This window comes from Protopterus annectens, chromosome 12.part0 (assembly GCF_019279795.1).
Source record: "Protopterus annectens isolate FY-2018-M chromosome 12.part0, PAN1.0, whole genome shotgun sequence".
In the NCBI taxonomy this organism is placed as follows: domain Eukaryota; kingdom Metazoa; phylum Chordata; order Ceratodontiformes; family Protopteridae; genus Protopterus; species Protopterus annectens.
In genome coordinates, this window is record NC_056746.1 from 347,259,394 (window position 1) to 347,282,318 (window position 22,925).

The window sequence follows — 22,925 nt, forward strand, 5'->3', positions numbered from 1 at the left end:
TCTTATCAAAAAATGGAACTATCATTTCCCCATCCACCCACACAAAGCTCCTAGGGATAGAAATAAACAACAACCTATCCTTTGATCTACACATAGCTCAAACTATCCAGAAAGTTCATAAAAAAATGAGAACCCTTTATAGACACAAAAACTTCCTCACGGACAAAGCAAGACTCACTCTAACTCAAACTCACCTCCTATCAACACTTACCTACGCTGCTCCAATCCTGACACATATTAAAAAATCACTCCTGGACAAACTAGAGTCATGCTTTAATAAAATAGCCAAATTTACCAACAACTCCCCTTTCAGAACACATCACTGCCAAGTACTAAAACAATTACAATGGCTAGAATTCCCACACCTACTATCTTACTTACATCTCACTTATGCCTTCAACATCATAAACTACCCAGAGAAAACTCCAGCCCTACAACAGCGACTAACCTCCTACTCTTCCAGTCGCCCTGTCCGCTCATCAAACAAACCTCTCCTCAGCATCACATCTGCAAATAACACTGCAGGCTTTACCCTTTTCTCCCACATCATAGCTAAAAAATGGAACAACCTTCCCACTAATATATCCTCTGCAACAACAAACTTTAACTTTAAAAGACTATTAAAACCACATCTCAGGAAAAGCTGGATCTGTCCATGTATCACTTGAAAATTAGTATATCTTCTCTCCTCCTCCACAACACTCTATTATCTACACTTGTGCTTACACACTTACATATACTCACTTCCAATTAAGCCACACTGGCTTGCTACCTCTTTCAGTGTACACTCACTAGGAAATGTAAGCAGTCATTTAAAATAGCAAATGTAGTCAACTACCATTCTTTTGTAATATTTTTGTCTACAGATATCGTAAGATGTTGTTATATTCATGTAACCCTATTTGAATTACTGTGATAGATTCTTGTATATGTCTACCTCTAAATATTTGTATTTTTTGTACTTATGCACATTGTATTGTTTTTGTTTTATTTTCTTCTTGTTAAAAGTGGAGCTTTTCTCCCCAGGCATCCACTGAAAATGGACTTGGTCCAGTTGGATTTTTCTCGGTTAACAAATGTAAAATAAATAAGTTGTCTGCAGTAGTAAAAAGGTAGATCAGCTCTCAGAATAGTTGAAGAGCTATTTTAATTACAGGTCTTTTTTGGAGCTCACTTCTTTGCATATTTTTTCCTTTTTTTTTACTGTCAGTTTTCTAAAGTCATTTATATTGCCCCAAACCATTTTTCCTTGGTCTAAAATGTCCTCTGTTTCTGGTTTCAGGCATGTTCTTTTCCTTGGACAGTCGGATTTTGTACAGCATTCCTTGTTTCATTTAGTAGTAAGAGTTGCATATTGTCTAAGTGACTATATTACCAAATATGAAAGTCTTTTGAAATATATGATCAGTACTGTTGCTGAGCAGTACAGCACATTTTGGGTTTACATAATCATTTAAAAGCTTATCTGAAAATGTTATCAAGAGATTAATGATGGTATAGTTTATGCCACTGATAGGTGAGTTTTTGCTGTATTTCTCACAGAATTCTGTGACTATTAAAACAGAAGATGGAACTCGAGTGCAAATTGGGCCACCAAATGAATACCCAGAAGACTTTGAACTTTATGAGAGTATAAATACTGAAATCGATGATAACAGTCATCTACAGGTAATGTACATTTGTATGTAAAGTAACCAGTAAAATTGCTTCCCGTTCATACAGATTTCTCTGCAGTGTAATTGAGCATCCTTCTTACTTATTTTAACGTACAGACCTTTAATCTTTCACATGAAAAATATAAATATCAACAGGTAAGATCAGTTGCAACACTGTATTAAGAGGATGCATGATTATAAAGAGTTATTTTAACTCCACTAAAAATGTCAGTGAAATGCTAGTGTTAATCCTCTCAGCTTTTGAAGTTCTTTTATTCCTGCCATAAGGAAAAGAACAGAGCTACCCTGCCAGTTTATTTTGTTTGTGATGAGCTATTCCAAAGCAGACCTTTCTGCAACCATGCAAATGGAAGAAAATAAATCAAACCGTATGCAATTTTGTTTTATCATTTGATCTGATGTTGTCATTTTCATCATTCCTTAATGAATGGGTTTGAATTTGACCCACAGATCTGACTTGGCCACCTACCATGGATTCTAGGATTTAACTCTCAAGTTCCTCCCTTAATCATAATGCCCCTGACCACTGCAGTACCTCAGATCTCGTTTGCCGCTGTTTGGGTTCAGATGGGATTATTATCTCTCGAGCTCTAGGGGTTTTATGAGTTTTTTGATCACTGCCTATTTAAGTATTTTTCTTCTTCATTAGACTTTATTATTTATTGTATCTCTTTTACTTTCTTGTATCAACGTTTTTTCTTGGTAAACTTTTCTACCATAGTTGGTAGTATCTCCACCTCATGTGGAGATATTCCCATAAATACTATTGTCGGTATTTCCTTTTTATTCTTTCTCTTATATTTAAAATTAAAGTAGTGCTAGTTTATTTTCTAAAAGTCTATTTTCAGTTGAACTTTAATTATTGTTGTTCTGATTGTTTTTGTTCTGTGCCATTTTTCGTTCTTCCAGTATGACAGAGAAACTGACTAGTTTTAAGAAATGCACTTCCTGTGGGCATAAGATTCCCAGCTGTGATGCCCACGGGGAGTCTGTTTATTACTTAGGCCCATTGCATTTGGACACTCCCTGTTGCATTCAGCGACCTTAACTCAAAAACCATTAGTGACAGAAGAAATAAACTTGTTTTCAGGGGTTTATTACCAGCATCTGCTTCTTTATCAGGGGCTGAAACCCCCTCACAAATATCTAAGGAGCCCAGGGAGTACTGTAAACTCTCTCCTGTTTCGTCTCCAACGACTGCTCTTCCATCAGAGCTGCCCATGAAGGTTCCTAAGACCTTGGATCCTAAACCTTTGGATCTGATACACATTGTCTCTCCATCCCCTTGGCTCTGTAGTCCTAAGGTTTTTTTCCTGAACCGGTGTCACCCAGATCAAGGTCTCCCTTTCTGCAGGAGACACCCAAAAAGTCTTCTAGTCCACCTTCCACATCTTCCTTTGTTAGGTCATCCTGAAGTCAGTCTGAGGTGGAGGTGGATAGGATGATGAGACGGTTCCTCAGAACACAGTTCCAGACAGGAATCTTGCTCTAAATCTCCCATCAGATCCGTGAGCGTTAAGCCATCCTTTCATCCTGTGGTTGCTCCTTCTCCAATCTGGCCTTCTGTTTTGGAGAGTCAGTTCATTGGATCAGAAGATTCGTTTGTCTTCCACTCCATCAACATCCCTGATCTGATTGGCTCTTACCCCCTCAGAGAAAGATGGTTGTCAGAGCCAAAGCATTGGTGTCAGATTCAAGGGGTTGACTTTGACTCCAAAGCTTTTGGAGTCATTGCTTCTCCTGAGGGCCTCAGCATTGGACAGCTTAGCTGTGACTACTCCTTGAGAGCAGAGGCTCGGGGAGGTCCAGTGTGTTGTCTGCTGTGAGAGCTTCAGCTTTGAGTGAATTGTCCTTGGCTTCTCCTGGTCCTTCTGCCTTCAAAGTGGTGGAGAGGGGTTTCTCTCATCTGAGAGTAGTCTTGACTCTTTCATCATCAGATCCATCCCTTGTTCCCCTTTCGGATCCTGTATCTGAGTCTGCTCATCCTACCCCTCAAGGACAGCCAGCCCATATGAGCTTCTAGTCAGTTCCCACCTAAGAACTCCCCACCTCTTCTGATACCGCGCCAGAATGCACCACTGAGGAGGTCCCTCAGAGGAGGTCATGCAAAAGAAGGCACTTAGATGCCCCACAGGAATCTCTCATAGAAGACACCAATTTTGACGAAGGGGAAGGCTCCCCCAGATCTCCACCTGAGAACATCATCTTCGGAGACCTTCTTGAGATCCTCCACCAGAAAGGTGTTTGATCTTCCCAAACCCCTTCCCAGGAGGAATCCATGTTCTAGGAAGCCTTCGGGTCTGGACCATCTACATCTTGGGTTACCATCCCTGTGGATGACCTTGTCTCCTGCAGGGCATGGAAGGAGCCGGACTCCATGGAACCAATCCCCAAATGCCCAGACAAGATTTTGAGCTCCCCTGCTGACGGACAGTGCTGGACTAAAGGGATACCTGTAGATCCCATGGTTGTTGCGACAGCCACCAAAAAGGAGCTGGCTGAACAAAGCTCCACTGTACATCCCCCAACAGAGAGTCTAGGGTGTTGGACAGGTTTGGGAAGTGAGTGTATGCGTCAAAGACATTTGCCCTGAATCGCTGAACTACCTGGTATATTTCACCAGATTACAGAGGGACTTGGTAAAGATACTCTCTAATTATGCCCAAGGGTCCATGTCTGTAGAGGAACAGAAGGCTTTTTCCTCATGACTGGCCACACTAAAATCTATTACAAATGCATCCATGAAGTTAATCTGACATGTAGCTGAAGGTACCTTGAGGGCAGCTGGTTCAGGCATAGCCATAAGAAAACGTGCCTGGATGCTGTTGTGCAATTTTGTGGAGCTCTTCAAGGTGTCATTCATCAGTGCTCCTTTTGATGGATCTTCTTTGTTAGGCCAAACATTAAAGAGACCCTCTCACACAGTAAACTGGACAGAAGGATCTTGTCTGCCATTGGCATCTGCTTTTCTACGCAGCAGAGACCTTTGTGTAGAATCAACACGGTGAAAAGAAGATGTGGTTCCAGAAAGCTCAAGGTCCTTTCCAGGAATCACATGGGGATTATTTCTCCAGTGGCAGAGGGAGAAATAATTACAGTGGTAGACATCGCCCATGCAGCAGAGGGGGTCCGCAGAACCAAGAATCTCAAGATTCTTTTTTGGGCAGATCCTTCCAGCACTCCTGAACAGTTGCCCGATTGTCCCTCTCCAGAGGTAGTTGGGGGGGTGCTTATTCTTGCACCAGAAAGCCTGGATAGCCATTACAAAAGACTCTTGGGTGCAAAGGATCATATTGAGAGGATATTTCATTCCCTTTTTACAAATTCCCATAAAAAAGAGGAAAAGTCGTCCCAGTGTTCCACCCAATCAGATCGAGCTAGCATCTCAAGAGATCCTAAAGTTGCTGGACAAAAGTCATCTAAGAGGTCTCCCTAGACCAAGCAGGATCCAGAATTTACTCAAGGTTCATTTTAGTCCCAAAAAAAGACTGGGGACCTGAGACCTATCTTGGATCTCAGTTATCTAAATCAGTTTGTAAAGAATTCCAAATTCCGGATTGGTCATGGTCCAGTCCATTCTACCTTTCCTACAGAAGGATGAATGGATGTGCTGAATCGAGCTTCAAGATGCGTACTATCACATCAAAATGAACAGGCATTCTTGAAAGTATCTATGCTTCTAGATGGGAGCCAGTCGTTATCAGTTCAGAACCCTGTCCTTCAGTCTCACCACAGCTCCCAGGGTATTCACCAAATGCCTGGCAGCGGTAGCAACTCACCTGAGACTGCTCAGATTCAGAGTGTTTCCTAACTTAAGACGACTGGCTCCTCACCGCACCGACCAAGTACCTGCTCATAAAAGCCAGAGACTATTTGCTCTAGCTGTCTCACTCTATGGGAATAACTGTCAGTATGGACAAATCACGAGTTCAGCCAGTACAAATCTTGGAGTTTATAGGGGCTAATTTAGACACAGTCATTTCTATAGCTCTTCTGCCTCGAAACAGAGTTCTTACATTGAAGACACATGTCAGACAGATTCTTTCTCTTCCTTCTCCCCCAGCAAAACTGGTCCTCAAAGCTCTAAGCTATCAATGGCTGTTGCAATTACTTTAATCCCAACTGCTCGTCTCCACATGAGAATTATTCAGTGGACCCTAACATTGCAATGGTCCTTTAGTCAATACCCTTTAAGACATCCAATAAAACTGTCTCACGCTTGCAGAAAGTCTCTTCTTTGGTGAATTCACTCTGAGGAGATCTGTCAAGGGTTTCCATATATTGTTCTTCCCCTGACCTCCATGTTGACTATGGACGCTACCCATTTGGGGTGGGGACACTAATTGGGACAGACTGTTCAAGGAATGTGATCCCCACAAGAGACCAATTTGCATATCAGTGTCCTAGAGATGAGAGCAGTGCTTCTAGCGTTGCAGGCCTTTCAGACTTTTGTCCCTCTAGGGACTATTGCAGTACAAACAGACATGTCAGTTGTCTGGTACATCAACAAATGGAGGGAGGACTGACTACTACCCCCTTTGTCAAGAAGCAGTGAGGGTATGGCAGTGGGTGGTCTTATCCAACCTCTTTCTTGTAGTAATGCACATACTGGGGACGGAAATCCAACATTCTAGCTGACAAACTCAGCAGGACCTTTCTCATGCCTCACGAGTAGTCTCTCAACCAGTCGGTGGTGAACATGATCTTCCACAAATGGGGTCAACCTTGCCGCAACCTATTTGCATCTCCCCTCAACAACAAATGCAGCAGGTTCTTTGCCTTTACCCTGCTCAAGGACAGTCACCGGGAGATGTTCTAGTCCATGTTTGGTCCTCCAGTCTCCTTTATGCTTATCCTCCCCTGCTTCTCATCCCCTAGTTTCTTCAGAAAGTACTTTGGTTGAAGAGCGCAGTAATCCTCATTGCTCCCTTCTGGCCTCGACAGGTGTGGTTCCCCCTTCTTTGGTCTTACCTAGTACATCCTTCTTGGACGTTGAATCCCAGTCCAGACCTCCTATCTCATCCATCAGGGCAGATTCATCCAAACATTGCATGGTTTCTCCAATTCCAGTGATGGCTAGATATTCCAGGCTTTCCTCCATAGTTCAAAAAATCCTAATCTCATCTCATAAATTTTCAACTAGGAAGATTTACAAAAGTAAATGAAAAAGATTTTCTTTTTGGACTCATCAGAGAGAGTTAGATCCTTTTACTGCCCCACTCCATGCTTTTCTAGATTTCTCTGCCTCAATTTTTCAAGGTGGGGCAAGTTTTTCCACTGTTATAGTTCAGTTAGCAGCCATCTTCAGCTGTCACATAGGAGATTATGCTTCTCCTTTAGCTCTAACTTATGCAAGACTTTTCTTAAGGGTAGCTTTTTATTTAGGCCTCCAGTAAAGGACCCTACTCCACATTGGGACCTCACTATGGTTTTGCAAACTGTAATGCATTCTGCCCTCAGCTAAAGTAGACTTAAAGTTTTTTTCCTGGAAAACTGTCTTTTTGGTGGCTATAACTTCTGCAAGACGAGTATCTGAACTCCAAGCACCATCTTCCAAACCACCGGATTTGGTTTTTCACAAAGACAGGTTTACTTTATGCACAAACCAAAAGTTGCTTCTAAAACCAGCATCAATCAGGTGAAAATTTGCCAGTCTTATTTCCCAAATTTGAAAATAAAGGAGAATTTACACTTCATCTTCTAGATGCACATAGACTACTTTGTTTTTACCTTCACAGAACCAAGGAGTTTAGGAAAACTTATTCATTATTTGTCTCCTTTACTAATAATAGAATGGGAAAACCAGCGTCAAAAGCTACACTTGCTAAATGGATAACAGATTGCATCTCCTTGATTCCTTGAGAGGAGTAACTTTACCAAGACATCCAAAGGCTTATTCAACCAGGTCAGTGTCTACATCGCCTGCTTTTGGGCTACAGCATTCATTGATGATATTTGTGCAGCTGCCACATGATCTAATACACTTACTTTCATTGCTCATTACAAATTGGACATCATTTCCACAAACAGAGCTCTTTTTGGTTCCATTGTGCTCCTGAACATTCTTTCATGAAGACCACTCAAGGTTACCGTAGCTGGGGACTCTCTCCCATTCATTGCGGAATGAATGAAAATGACAACATCAGATAAAGAAATAAAGAAGGGTTTTCAGGATGGTTATTCAACAGAATATCTAGGGCAAAGGAAAAGAGGAGTACTTCTGTTAATTGTAAGAGGAGGTCCAATAGTGATAGAAGGACAAAAAGCTAATAATGGAAGATACATAGTACTAAGGAGCTACTAGTTAGGGAGGAGGATTACATTGGCATACATTTATATCCCCCTTAAAACTGCTATAATGGAGCTTAAGAAAATTCTGGGAGAAATAATCAACTTTCAGCATGGAATATTACTTATAGGTGGAGACTGGAATTTGGTTTGCAACAATGAAGATGTGTCTGGGGGGCCTAGAAGGGAAAATGTAACAAGGGAGGGTAGATTTTTGAAGAAATTTATGAAGATGTTTGTCATGGAATATGTGAATTCAGTGCTAGAAGTTTGGAGTGAATTTACATATCACTCACTGAGATACAAAAACTGGGCTAGGCTAGATAGATTGTATATCTCACAGAACATGTGAATTTAATTGAAGGTCTTGAAATGCACCCAATAACTATTTCAGATCATGCACCAATAATACCTAAAGTAAAACACAAGGTAATGAATAAAAATGAAACACTGGCGCTTTCCTACCTATCGGTTGAAAAGAGAGGAATTTAAGGAATGGGTTGTGGAATTAATTCAGGAGCTACTAGAGAAGATAGAATTATCTTCTGAAAACATAGCTAAGGAGTGGGATAAAATTAAAGTGGAGTTTAAAACTAGGTTGGAAATAAAAAAAGAGAGAAATGGTTAAACAGTAACAAGAATTATTTAGAGGGACTGACAAACGTTAAAGTATTGGAAAATAGGGGGAATGTCTCAGAACAAGGAAAGAAGCAATTGCAGAATGCTAAACAGAAAATAAGGGATTACCTTGATAATATGCACGAGTTTAGAAAGACTGCTGTTAAGCAACTATTTTTTGATAATAATTCTGGAGCACAAAAACTTTTAGCACAACAGCTCAGGCAACAGAAAGTGGAAAGGGCAGTTACCAAGCTTAGGGAGCCTATAACAATGAAGATAACAAGATATCCTGTAGAAGTACTAGAAATATTTCAGAAATTTTATGAAATTTTGTATAAAGTAGAGAAATATGGAAATCAAGAAAAGGTACAAATGAAAATTTTTATGGAAGAATTAAATATGTCAAAGTTAGAGGTAGATGAGGCTCAATTACTAACAGGATAGGAAGGGATGAGATTAAAATGGCTATGTATAACTAATCAACAGGAAAGTCCCCAGAAATAAATGGTATTCCTATGGAAGTTTGGAAGTTAGGAGGGAAAAAACTGATAAAGATCTGGAAGATTTTGTTTAACAGTATTTTAAGAGGAGGAGAAGTACCAGCATCCTGGAAGAAGGCGGTGGTACAGATAATAACAGAGGGTAAAGCTCCATTGGAGGAAGCTTCATTCAGACCCATTTCAATACTAAACCATGATTATAAAGTGTTCATGTCTATAATGGCTAAAAGAGTAGCAAAAATGATACCAAAATTGATGGATATGGATTAGTGTGGTTTTGTGGAGGGGATACAAACATTTGACAATATTAACAGCACATTGATGATCTAGAGGGAAGCAGAATGTAAGAAAGTACCACTTTTGTTGGTGGGTCTTGATGCAGAAAAAGCATTTTACAGAGTAGACTGGGGCTTCATGAGCAGGGCAATGGAAGCATTTGCTTTCCCTGATACAATTATGAGGTTGATTAGAAGAATGTATGAGAGATCGGAGGTGTGAATTAAAGGTGGGTGGGGTTCTCTCCAATAATTTCTGCTTGAGTAGAGAAACCGGGCAGGGTTGTCAGCTTTCCCATTTGTTGTTTGCATTATATTTAGAACCATTGGCAAAGAAAATAAGGGACTCAGAAATTCAAGGATATAATTGGTATGGTATGGTATGGTAGTCAGTAAAAGTTGGCTGTATTTGCAGATGATATTATTTGTACATGACAAAACCAGAAAGGGACATTACAGTGTTGTGAAACATTTTAAGACAGTTTCAGATCTTCTCGAGATACAAAATTAATGAAGCTAAAACAAAGGCAATAGGGGTAAATTATATACCCACACACAAATTGGTCCACCAATGTCCATATTCATGGGGACATGATAAAATGAAGTATTTAGGAGTATGAATTAGAAATAACACTGAGGTGGCAGATAAGGATATGTGGGAAGAGACTAAACTTTGTAACCATTTTTAAATCCTGTTGATTGTTTTTACCTGAAGTTCCTAAGGAAGTAACACAGCCAAAAGGACTTCAAGAGTGCCCAAGATCTGAGGAGGTGTTTGCTCTGTATTAACATGTTTAGTTTATTTGCAAAATTTGAGGCACTTGCATTTTTTGCAAACTGCCCAGAAATTCTCAAGGTGAAGTTATTGAAATTAAAAATGATAGCCTCACCAGTTAAATATCTCAAGCCTTTAGAGTACTCCACTCCCCTAGCACAGGATGGACACCAATCCAAAGTCAAAGTAAATAAGGGGTGGGTGTAGACCACCTCAATTTCTTAGTTTATTTAACTGGTAGCTGTTGAGCAAGGCCTCTGGAGTGATTTTCTTTTTTTTTCCAAACACCTTTATTGAATTGTCACTTGTGACATAGGCAAATTTACATTCATATAAAAGTAATCAAACTGTAATTAACCTAACAAACATTATACTTCACACATATAGGTTCATAGGTAACTACTAGGCTATTAGCCCAAGGGCCTACGTAAGCCTAGCCAACAAGGTTGCCTGGCTTACGCCACCCAAGAAAGTTAATTTCCTGTGCCTCTGTCGAGCAGAGCCACAGAAATGATCCCGGGGGGTGTATTTCCTATTTCCCATCCACTCATCAAGATTTTTCTTGAAGAGTACTAATGAGGAACTTTGCTTGACATAGATGGGTAGCTTGTTCCAGAGTATAGCAAGTCTCTGGGACAGGAATCTATCCCTCCAGCATGTCCTGTTTATTGTGGTGACGAGGTTTAGGTCCCTAGAGTGTGTAGCTCATAGGTATTGGGATTTCTTCAGGTGTAGCATGTCCAACAGCTCTGGATTTAACATAGCTTTATATGTTAGGCAAAGATTTCCTTGGAGAAGGCGATATGCTACAGAGTAAAGCTGGAGTTTATTGAGAAGGTCAGTGGAGGGCATCTGTTTGAGGCCAGTAATCCTCTTTGTGAGATACTTCTGTGGCCTTTCCAGCTGCTGCAAATGTCTTGTGAGGTACATTCCAAAAGAGGCGTTGTACTCTATAGTGTGTCTAATGAGTGCCGAGTAGAGGGGAACAATTAACTCTTTTTTCCTGGATGAGAACCCTTTTGTGATGAGGTCTGCCACATAGAAGGATTTCCTGACTACTTTGGCGATGTGATTATCAAAGGAGAGACTACTGTCCACTTGGGTCCCAAGGTCTGTTATCACACATTTGGCATTAAGTAGACTGCTGTTTATGTGGTAGTTCATAGGTACAGAGTTTTTACTAAAGGGGTTGACAGTGCACTTTTTGGCATTGAACTTGAGGCCATGCCTCTGATACCAGGCATCTGTCTCACTGAGGCTCTTCTGTAGGATGTCCACATCATTTGGGGACTCGACTATGGCTCCTAGTTTGCAGTCATCTGTGAACTTCATTAGCAAGAGTCCTTCTGTGTTGGCCTGTACTTCAGAGAAGTAGATACCAAACAGGAAAGGTCCCAGGACTGAACCCTGTGGTACTCCACTTGTCACTGGTTTTGAAGTCAGATTTGGAGTCTGCAACTATTATAGTATGGATTCTGTCAGTGAGCCAGTTGGCAACCCATCTTGTGACGTAGGGATTTATACCTAGTTTAGTGAGTTTAGCTATAATTCCAGAATGGGGGATGTGGCGAAAGCCTTGGCGAGGTCAAGATGGGCTGTGTGAGCCACCTTACCCTCGTCTACGGCTTTGGTGATTGCCTCAAAGAAGTCTATCAGGTTCAGAAGGCATGATCTGCCTTTCACAAACCCGAACTGGGTGGGGTCTAGAGTTTGGAGGTTACCAATGTCTTTGTTTATGAGTTCCATGATGATACGTTCCATGGCCTTGCAGACCAGGCTCATCAGGCTAATAGGACGATAGTTCCCAGGATCAGTGGTGGCTCCCCCTTTGTGGAGTGGGATAACTGTTGCTGTGCGCCATTCAGTGGGCACAAAGCCTGACATGAGACTATGATTGAACATGTTGTTTAGGTGAGGAGCCAGTTCGTTCTGAAGTTCATTTAAAACGCAGCCTGGGATGTTGTCCGGTGCCATAGGTGCTGTGTTTTTGGTTTTAGAGAGTGCAGCTTTTACCTGCATAGATGTGATTACAGGGACTCTGCATCTTCCTGTATAGATGAGGGCCCTTTAGGGGTGAGAGGGGATAAAGTTAGCACTGAACCTATCTGCCAGGATGTTAGCAATATCAGCTGGTTCTGTAATTTTCATGCCATTGTGCTGTAACTCAGAACAGATCTGGGTGTTGCCATTGAGATTCTTGACATAGCTATAGAATGCTTTGTGGTTGCCCTTAGAATCAGTGGCAATTTCGTTTTCGTAGCTTGCTTTGGAGGATCTTATAAGGGATCTCAGCTTCTTACAGAGGCTGACCAGGGAGCTCCTCCACTCATGAGATTTTACTCGGTTTTACAACAGTTTCTTCCTTCTGTTGTAGAGTTTGTTTATGGCAGGGGACCACCAGATTGGCTTCCTGTTTTGGAGGATAGCATCTTGGTTCGGTTTGGGACAGCACTATCTATCCACTCGTGTTTAGTGCTTATAGAGTGCATTTGTGTAGGATTCAGCAGTCGTAACCGTATTGTCCATCTGCATGGGTGTCATGAAATTCGCCACTTCTGTCTTAAGAAGCATGAAGTTGGCTTTGGAGAAATTTTTTACCGTGGTTTCCTTAATGGTGGGTGGGGGCGGGATGTGAATATCTAGGATGATTAGCTTATGATCGGATCTGACCAATGAGGGGTTGATTTCAGGTGTGGAACACCAGTTACTCATGTTGGTAATGACTAGGTCTAGGATATTGTTGCCCCTGGTGGAGGTATGGATAAGTTGATCCAGGGCATTGGAATTTATGAATTCCAGAAAGCGTTGAGCGAAGGAGTTGATACATGAGTAGTTTTTCCAGTTAATGGTGGGGTAGTTGAAATCGCCCATTATTAGGGTGTTTGATTGAACCCTAATATTTTCCAGTATATCAAGAAAAAAGGAGTGGGATTCCTGGGGCATGGTGGCGGATCTGTAGCAAGCTACAATTTAGATTGCAGTTTTGCCTAGAGTTAATTGCACTTGGATAACCTCGGATGCATTTTGCTGCACAGCTAGCCTGGAGGTGTGGATATCCTTAATGAATATGGACACACCTTCTCCTTTGGTGTTCTGGTCTAGGTTAGATGGCTGTAAAGTGTGGTACGAGTTATAGCCTGGTAATGCAGGGGTGCTCTCTAGAGCCTTGAACCAGGTCTCAGTCACACTGCACAGATATCAGTGTTCTCCATTTTAAGGAGTGCCTTGAGAGAGTACATTTTGAGATTAAGACTTCTAACATTGAGTAGCATTACCCTCAGTTTTTGCTTGCCTGTTCCTGTTACTGTGGTGAATTTGTCATTTGAACCTTGCCTAAAAAAGGCACTATAGGGGCGGCACGAGCCTTGGCCAGTATCCTGAATCCCAGGGGCGACAGGTGCAGGCCATCTCTGGCAAAGCATCGTGGTCTGTCGACCATATTGTCCCAGGCAGACAGATACTGGATCCCCTTAGAATGACACCAGAAGCTTAGCGAATTGTTGAAGTCAATCATTTTGTCCTTGTACTGCAGTATCATTCTGGGTGATGGCAGGATGCTTCTCAGGGCTAGGGTCATACCAGCCTGGGCTACAAGATCGGAGAGCTCTTCCACATCTCTTTTCATGTAGTCCAGGGAGGTACATCTCAGGTCATTCACACCAACCTGGACAATGACAGAGTCATATTTGTACTTCTTGTGGAGTGACCTGAGTGCGTGGGTTATATGGCAGATCCTGGCAGCCGATAGGCAGCTGACAGTAACCTTTTGTTTAGCCTGGTGAGTGGGGGCATCAGTGTGCCTGACTATAGAGTCACCTATGACTAGTGTGTTGGGTACGTTGGTTTGCCTTATGGGCTGTAGTTTATTGGCACACTGAGTCTGTGGGCTATGTGTCATTTGTGTTGTACTGGGGTGTGGAGGCTGCTTGCGTTTCTGCTTTGGAGGTCTCTGTTGCTTGAGCAGATTATTATTGAGAGTCTCTGAGAATGTGTTTGTGTTTTTATGTGTGGATTTTGGTGGTGTAGATTTAGTGGGACTATGTGATGTGTGGTGTGGTGCAAGTGTTTACCTTCTCCTCTTGACTGGCAAGTTCAGTCTTGGTTGGAGAGAGCTTTATCTCCAGTTTGGCTAGATAAATGCATCTCTCACAGATTGTGGTGGTGCGTGGTAGGAGGAGAGGGTTGTCTGTGTACATGAGGCAATTGCTACATTGCCTCAAGATGCCAGGATTCATCAGATAGACAGGAAAGAACACTGGTAGCTGACCCTTGGACATGCCTGAATAAAAAACTACTTCCCTCTAGACAAGTGAGGAAAGTGAGTATAAGAGCTGTTTTTTCTATGCAAGTGAGGAAAGTAAGTACAAAAACTGTTTTCCTCTAGGTAAAGACAAAGGTTGAGTGCTGTAGTAATTTGTAGCTTATTTAGTGCTAACAACAAGTTCTGAACAAGTGATGAGCACAAATAAGCAAACTCAAGTGCTAAAACTACGAATCTGTACCTGGGTCTTGTGGTAGATAGGCTACTTGGTGCTTACCACTCCCGCTGATAAGCTAGAATGCTTTCCTCCAACACAGAAAGGCTTGGGGGCTCAGAAGCTTATAAACAGTCCTGGATACCAGATATGTATCTGGGCTAGACTAGGAGAAAGATTGGAAACAAGTGCAAATGCGGGCTTTTAAACCAGAAAGTTGAAAGAGATGGAAAAACTGCCCAAACGGCCAATAAACTACAATTTCTGGGCCAGAAAGCACTCTTGTGGTAGATAGGCTACCTAATGCTTATCACTCCCACTGATAAGCTAGAAGGCTTTCCTCCAACACAGAAAGGCTTGGAGGGCTCAGAAGCTTACAAGCAGTCCTGGATACAGCAAATCTGTATCTGGATTAGACTAGTTACAGGAAAGGTGGGAAACGAGTGCAAATGTGGGCTTTTAAACCAGAAGGTTGAAAGAGATGTAGAAACTGCCCAAACAACCAATAAACTACAATTTCTAAGCCATAAACCATTCTTGTGGTAGACAGGCTTACCTAGTGCTTACCACTCCCGCTGATAAGCTAGAAGGCTTTCCCCCAACACAGAAAGGCTGGGGGGGCTCAGAAGCTTATAAACAGTCCTGGATACAGCAAATCTGTATTTGGACTAGACTAGTTACAGGAAACATGGGAAGCAAGCGCAAATGTGGGCTTTTAAACCAGTAAGTTGAAAGAGATGGAAAAACTTCCAAACAGCCAATAAACTACAATTTCTGAGCCAGAAACCACTCTTGTGGCTACCTAGTGCTTACCACTCCCACTGATAAGCTAGAAGGCTTCCCTCCAACATAGAAAGGTTTGGGGGGGCTCAGAAGCTTACAAACAGTCCTGGTGACAACAAATCTGTATCTGGACTAAACTAGTTACAGGAAAGGTGGGAAACAAGCGCAAATGCAGGCTTTTAATCCAGAAAGTTGAAAAAGATGGAAACACTGCCCAAATGGCCAATAAGTTACAATTTCTGGGCCAGAAACCACTTTTGTGGTAGATAGGCTACCTAGTGCTTTCCACTCCCACTGATAAACTAGAAGGCTTCCCTCCAACACAGAAAGGCTTTGGGGGCTCAGAAGCTTACAAACAGTCCTGGTGACAACAAATCTGTATCTGGACTAAACTAGTTACAGGAAAGGCAGGAAACAAGCTTAGAATTTTTTTTTTTGGAAAGGGAGAAAGTAGAAACAGAAGATAATTCAAAATTAAGGACCTTAGTGGCTTGCCCTTCACAAATGTTCTCTTTGTATTAGGTAGAATGAATTAGTGACACTAGACTGGAATAGAGCTGGGATAGAGTTGAACAGATGACTGGTAGGAGTGTCTGAAGTCAAAATATGATCTCACTGTACTCGGTTGAGTGAGCAAATGAGATAGACCCAGGAGGAGTGTTCAAATACAAATTTACAGGAGGGGCAGGCAATTCCAAAGCCACCAAGATTAATAACTGAACAAGAACAGGGAGAGTGGGGAGAAAACTAACTGCAGAGACACAGAGAGACCACAATATTCTATGAAACAATTAAATAAAAAAATAAATAACTACAGAGAGACACAGACCAATGAAAGAATTAAATACACAGAAAAATAAAATAAAATGCAGTACAATCTTTAACACTGCAAGTTTGTACTTAACTCAGCTACTAATGCTGTTGATTGTAGGTATGTAGCAGAAGCCAAACAACTCAGATAGTGATCAGTAATAAAGTCAAAGATATGTGACTAACACTTATAAATACACATAAATCCTCTAGTCTAGGCCAAGAGGTTAACACTGAATATCAGTGAAGTGAAACAATAACCCCCACTAACTGCAGAGAGAGAGAGAGAGAGACCACGGTATTCTATAAAACAAATAGAAAAATAAATAACTACACAGAGACACAGACCAATGAAACAATTAAATACACAGAAAAATAAAATTAAATGCAGTACAGTCTTTAACACTGTAAGTTTGTACTTAACTCAGATAGTAATGCAGTTGATTGTAGGTATGTAGCAGAAGCCAAACAACTCAGACATGCAATATATCATATAACCTAAGCAACATTACATAAATTATTCAATTCCTGCCTTTTTTTCTTAAACAAGAAACATCTTTATTAAGCCATCACTTACAACACAGGCAGTCATACATTTATATAAATGAAAACAAACCACACTGACACAATCCTAGTTGCAACCATTTTACATCACAAACCATAAGGACACATTCCCAGTTGCAAACGTTATACATCACTTATAATCCACCCAATCTTTTTCAGTCAAATATTACATAGCTGATTTAAGTCCTGCTGCTTTTTAAGTCTCATTCCTCCCTTGTATGTATTGTTCCCACAATTCCCATTTTTTCCTATGTAGTTTGCTCCACTAATTCTAGTATAGTTGGTTTAGATTTTGACTTCCATTTTTGAGTAGTTGCTTTTTTGGCAGCCACCAGTATTAGACACAGCAAGGCCTTACACTGTCTATGCAATTCCGATTCTGTATCATAGCTTAGAAGAATCATTTTTCTTGTCAGACCAATCTGCCAACCCTGCATCTTCGACAGTGCATCCCGTAGGGAATCCTTAAAGTCCGCCAATTCACTACACTCCCAGAAAATATTTTCCCAAGTACCTGTTTCTTCCCCACATCACACCTCCAACATTTGCTGTCTGCCTGAGAAAACATTATCTGGAGTCTACTTGGGGTAATGAAAAATCTATGTAAACATTTCCAGGCAAAAATCCTAAATCTTCTAGATTTTGTTCCATATTTGGGAGACATACATATTACCCTCCCATTGTTTCTTTGTGAATTGCTTATCCAGTCTCTCTTCCCAATCCTTTCTAATCTCCTCTGATTGATTCTTATAGTTATCATGCAGTATTCTATTTGCTGTACTTTTTTAAAGGCAGTTTCTGTTCTAGATTCTACTAAAAACTCTACCAGTGCTGGTCTTTCATTTAGGACCACCCCTATTTATTTCCCTTTGCCTATACACTGATATCAATCCCTGATTGGGAAGGTAGTGTGTAACCTCCAGTCCATGTAAATTATTGGCGTCTTCCCATTCTGTCATCTTTCCTTGTCTAGTTATTTGCTCCCAATACCATGGTTCCTTTGCCAGTTTTCTCCAATAAATTTCAGCCTATTGTCTGTATCCCAAATTGCAGTCATTTCTATTGGCAGAATCTCCTTTCTCCAATCCAGTATTGGCTTAGTTCTTAGAACACTTTCTGCTACTTTATGGATATAATATTCTATATGATTATTGTTGTTTTCCTTAAAAGCCTGCATCCAAAATCCCAGTCTCTGCTTGTTTCTTGAGTTTCTCCCGTTTCATCATCATTCCTTTCCATTTTTTATTTGGTTAAATGTTTTTATTGTTTTTACAAAATGAATGTAATTTCATAACTTTGCAATATAAAACATATTTTACACAGGTTAACAACTATATACAGACAACAACTATAAAATCTAAACAAGCTATTTACAAAGGTGTCTAAGTTTAAAAGATGTTACACATTTAAAACTTTATTTCATGCGGTATTACAGTTATCTCTCTCCATTATTCCATTCACTTTCTTCCATGAGTTATAACACGACGTGTTTTTTTCTGTTCTCATGCTAATGTTTCTCATTTCCATTTGTGATGCATTCAATACAGTGTTTCTGTAGTCTATAAATGTGGGTGAAGTCTCACTTTTCCAATTTGTAGTAATGCTTTTGTGTGCTATAGCCAGTAGTGTTCATAAAAGTGAAAACTTTGTTCTAGCAACAAACTGGGATATAGGAGCATTAAACAAAATCAAAGCTTTAGTCAAATGGAGATTATCATTAAAAATTGTTTGCAAGAAAAAAATAACTTTATCCCATAATGGTTTAAGTAAATGACCATCATAAAACATATGCCTCCAATCTGCTCTCAAGTTCTTTTTACTCCTCCAACATCCTATATTTTGTTTAAACTTTATTTCCATTTTATCTGGTGTTATAAAGAACCTATGAATACATTGAATATATTTCCATGTGAACAGTTTCCATTGCAGTGAGAGAGATGTTTGCTTTGTGGAGAGTATTAATTTCTTGTCATTGTCATTTGGCATTTGATTATTTGTTGTTTTATAGTAGCATGAAGACCAGCTCACAGGAGCAGACTACACATGTTTTATTTTTAGTTAATTTGAAGAAGTCAGATGGTTTTACGCCGACGAAAGCACTCATATTAAAGTGTAGTCTATTCCTGTGAGCTGATGTTCATGCTTTATTATTTTTTACAAGTTTTATTCATGTTTTGTGCTTGTTTTATAGTAGCCCCAAAGATTCTCTATATGATATAATTAAGCAATAACCGACAACGTGGTGTGGTATATTGAAGATTTACCCATGGTTGGTGTAGTTTAATAACGAGGGCAAAGCCCGAGTGATTTAACAAAGGCAACCGTGGGTAAATCTTCAGTATACCACAACTACAGAGTCGGTTATTGCTATTATGCAATGACATTATTTAAGAAAAAAAATACTTACTTTTCTTAAATAATGTCTTTGTATAATGGTGGATTGCTGTTCTTCCACCGGTTGTGGTATACTGATTCTGCTTTTTGTTGTACTGCGCATGGGTATGGGACTTGCGTTCCCACGCATACCCAGTGCATTAAGGCTTTGAAACGGAAGCAGCGGAGAAAAGAAAGTCTCCATTGCTCCATTTTCTCTCTTTTTTTTTTTTATTGTTAAAAAAAAAAAAAAAAAAAAAGATTTTGAGGCAGTTTATACCAATGGAAAAAAGTCCGGGCGACAGGACCTTTTTCCGTTGGTATATTGGTTGGGCTGGCCAATCCGCGTGCACGTTTTAGAATATTAATATAGAGACATTGTATAATTTTGTTTTCTTAATTATTTTATAGATGTTTCATAAGTAACATTTTCTATGGCCAGCTTGTGTTATTAAAAAGACAGTGTTCTATAAATTTAGGTATATTTTGTCTGATTGTAAATTGCATTTTCTCTATTCCATTTAAAATATACTGTCTTGTATCCTGTATGCTTAGCTATAGATCATTACCTAACTCAAATTTGTTTATTTGTTCCATTATTAAAACTTTTCCAGCATCTAGTAACCGATGCCGGTAAGTCAGTTCATGCTTTCTAAGAATCTTGATTATATCTGTATCGAAAGTTTTAATGTTATTTTTTGTGCATGCAATAGGGTATAGCAAGAATGACCAAGCTTTTATGTTGGGATTCCTATTCATAAGGGTTAATCCTTTTAATATGTTTTTTATAAACTTAGAACTCATGTGCTTCTGTAAAATGTTCTTTCATCGTCCAAAGAAAATTATTTGATACCAGCTCAGTATACTGTGATGGTAATGTAAGACCTGATTTTAGTCATATATTTTCATGTATGTGTTTCCATCTGGCAGAATAAGTATTATTTACCCATAATATTGTTTTTTTTTATATATTAGATGACAGTGCATATATTTTGATATCTGGAAGACTGATTCCTCTTGCTTCCCAGTCATTTAGGTGATGATTCAGAGCTATTTTGGGTTTATTGGGATATCATAAGAAGTGTAGCATTAGTTTATTAAACTGTTTTATGTAAGGTTTAGGAGGAGGTATAGAAAAGGCTTGTATGAAGTATAATATTTCATTAATGTCTATGATATTAAAAGTGTCAAGAAAATCAGATAACCCCCTAGAAGTTGCTGTTTCCTTTCATGTGTTTCTATTATCAGTGTCATCATCATTAATTATACGATTAAAGTCTCCTGCTATGATTATTTCCCCTTCAACATGGTGTACAATGTCTTTTAAATGCTACTTCTACTTTGACATGTAATCCAGGTATCCAGTAAATGTTTACTAGAGTATATGTCTTCCCATTTATGGATATTGTTACTAAACAGAACATCCCTGTTTTGTCATAATACATATTTAAAATTTTTGGCATTAAGATTGTGTTTTTCCATAGGACTGCTACTCCTCTCTGCTTTTGTTTATACTGCAGACTTATAGTCATGTGTATATATTTTAATAAGCAGACAGATTTAACTAAAGAGAATGACTTGCTTTAATTTGATTTGATGTAACAAAGTAGTTGCAATTCATAGACACCCAGTAAAATGAATTAAAAAATAAAACCTTAAAAATTGAGACAAAAAAACTAACCCTCCTATGGGGAAACAAACCTCAGCACTGAATAGACTAGCCACTCAAATGTACCTTCTAACACCTCCTCCAAGAATTCTTTCTTACCCCAATTATCTAAACATTTTGTTTAACAGAAGCTGGCTATGTCTTGTATTCTATTCATATAGTACATTTTTCATAACATTTGATCTTAAATCAAAGAAAAAAAAACATTTAACATAACCATATGACTATATTAATTATATTAAATTTATCAACAAAACCCAAAAACTGAAGGTACCACCATAAATCAAATAATGTATCCAGTGTGACAACAAATATAGTAGTCCAGTATAGTAAAATCACACAAATAAGTTTTAATGGTAAGCACTTTCACAATACAACTAGGAATTGCTTCATCAGACAACTGAATAGAAATACCGGTCAGATTTTAAAAGAAATCCTAATACAAATACACCAATCAAAAAAGCATTATTCACAGAAAAACCCTCCCCCTGTTTAACAAATCAATTAAACCATGCTGACAGAACATGTCCAACCAAGTAATAAAATGTATGTGACATATTTCATGTATTGAAAACATAAGATATACATAATGTAAAAACATACTGCAATATAAACATGTTAAAATAATACATTCAAAGTAGTTACATTATGTGAGAGGCCGAGGTTTGAGTATGGGTTTCAAGGGGACGGAATCATTAAGACCCAGTCCCCTGTGTGCTCCCAATCTGAAAAGCCAATCTATCTCGGCACATTCCATCCTAGTAAGAAAGTCCCCTTGTCTAACGTCTAACTTTTGTATGTGTAAAACTTGGAAAGCAAAGGTATGGCTATCCCCCATGGCCATGGTGTGTTTGGCCAGGGCACTATAATCGATTCTTTTTCTAGTACAGTATACATGATCACGTATATGTTCCCTAAGCCTCCTATTGGTCTTACCTACATAGTAACTAAAGCAGACCACACAGTGGGCCAAATGTACTACATTGGAGATGTTGCAGTCCTTTTGCACCCTCGGCTCCCAAAGGTATCCGGTCTCTGGGTGCCTAAAAAATCTAGATTGATCTATAAAGAGACACTGAGCACAAGAACCACACTTGCGTGTTCCAAATGGATCAGTCTGCAAAGTGGCATGGTCTCTAGGATAACAAAGTTGTTGTTTAAGACTTTTCATGTTTTTAAAAACAAACTTGGGTCTATTCCCCACTAACTTCCTTGTCTTGTCATCCACTAGTAAGATATGCCAGTTCTTCTCTATTAAGTTTTTATACCACGCAAAATTGGCAGTGTAAGGTATAACCATGGGCACCAAGTCCGCCTTTCTAGCTATATTATCAACAGCCAATGGTGGAGGGGCAAAATAAGGTTTGGCTCTACATTGCCTCTCCTGTTGAACCTTGAAACATGCTCTCTCTATGTCTTGTTCATTATATCCTCTCTTCTGGAAACTTTCTCTTAAGCTTTTCAGCTCCATGGTATAATCCATCTCCTCACAACATAAGCGGGACAGCCTCGTTGCCTGTCCTTCAGTGATATTTACAAAGACATGAGGTGCATGCATACTCTTGCGATGCAAGTAAGCCGGACAATAACAAGGTTTCCTGTGTAACTTAGTGCTCCATTGATTGTTTCACTTGAACACAGTCACATCTAAATAATCAATACTACTAGTAAACTTCAGAAAGCTTTCTGTGTTATTGATATAGTTATAAAACATGTTCAAGCTTTGCTCATCACCTTGCCAGCCAATAAAGAAATCATCCACAAACCATCTGTAAAATACGATATGTGGATTATCTACCAAATATTCTTGTTCCCACTCCACCATTACCAGATTAGCATAGGTGTTGGTGCAGCTGGTGCCCATGGCTACTCCCGCCTTCTGCCAATAGCAGGTATCCTCAAACAAGAAAAGATTATGTTCTAAGACTAACTCAAGAAGTAAACATAAAAAAATCTATCTTCTCCACTGTAAACTTTCCTTGTTTAATCAAAAGTGATGTAACTTTAGCTATCCCCTCATCATTGGGTATGCTAGTAAAAAGGGTGACCACATCAAGCGTTGCTAAAACTTTTAACTCAACAGGTTTCAGTTCTTGAATAACTCTATGTAAATCCC

General features: G+C 39.6%; 1 protein-coding gene across 4 annotated transcripts in view; it reads left to right on the top strand.

Annotated features, from left to right (window-relative positions):
- LOC122816558 (katanin interacting protein) overlaps positions 1–22,925 on the top strand; it is a 3,576,055-nt gene that overhangs the window by 1,257,242 nt on the left and 2,295,888 nt on the right. For all 4 annotated transcript variants that reach the window (XM_044089422.1, XM_044089419.1, XM_044089421.1 and 1 more), the window contains exon 6: positions 1,543–1,668. In XM_044089422.1, coding sequence (XP_043945357.1) covers positions 1,543–1,668 — 126 coding nt within the window. The remainder of the gene's footprint in view (positions 1–1,542; positions 1,669–22,925) is intronic.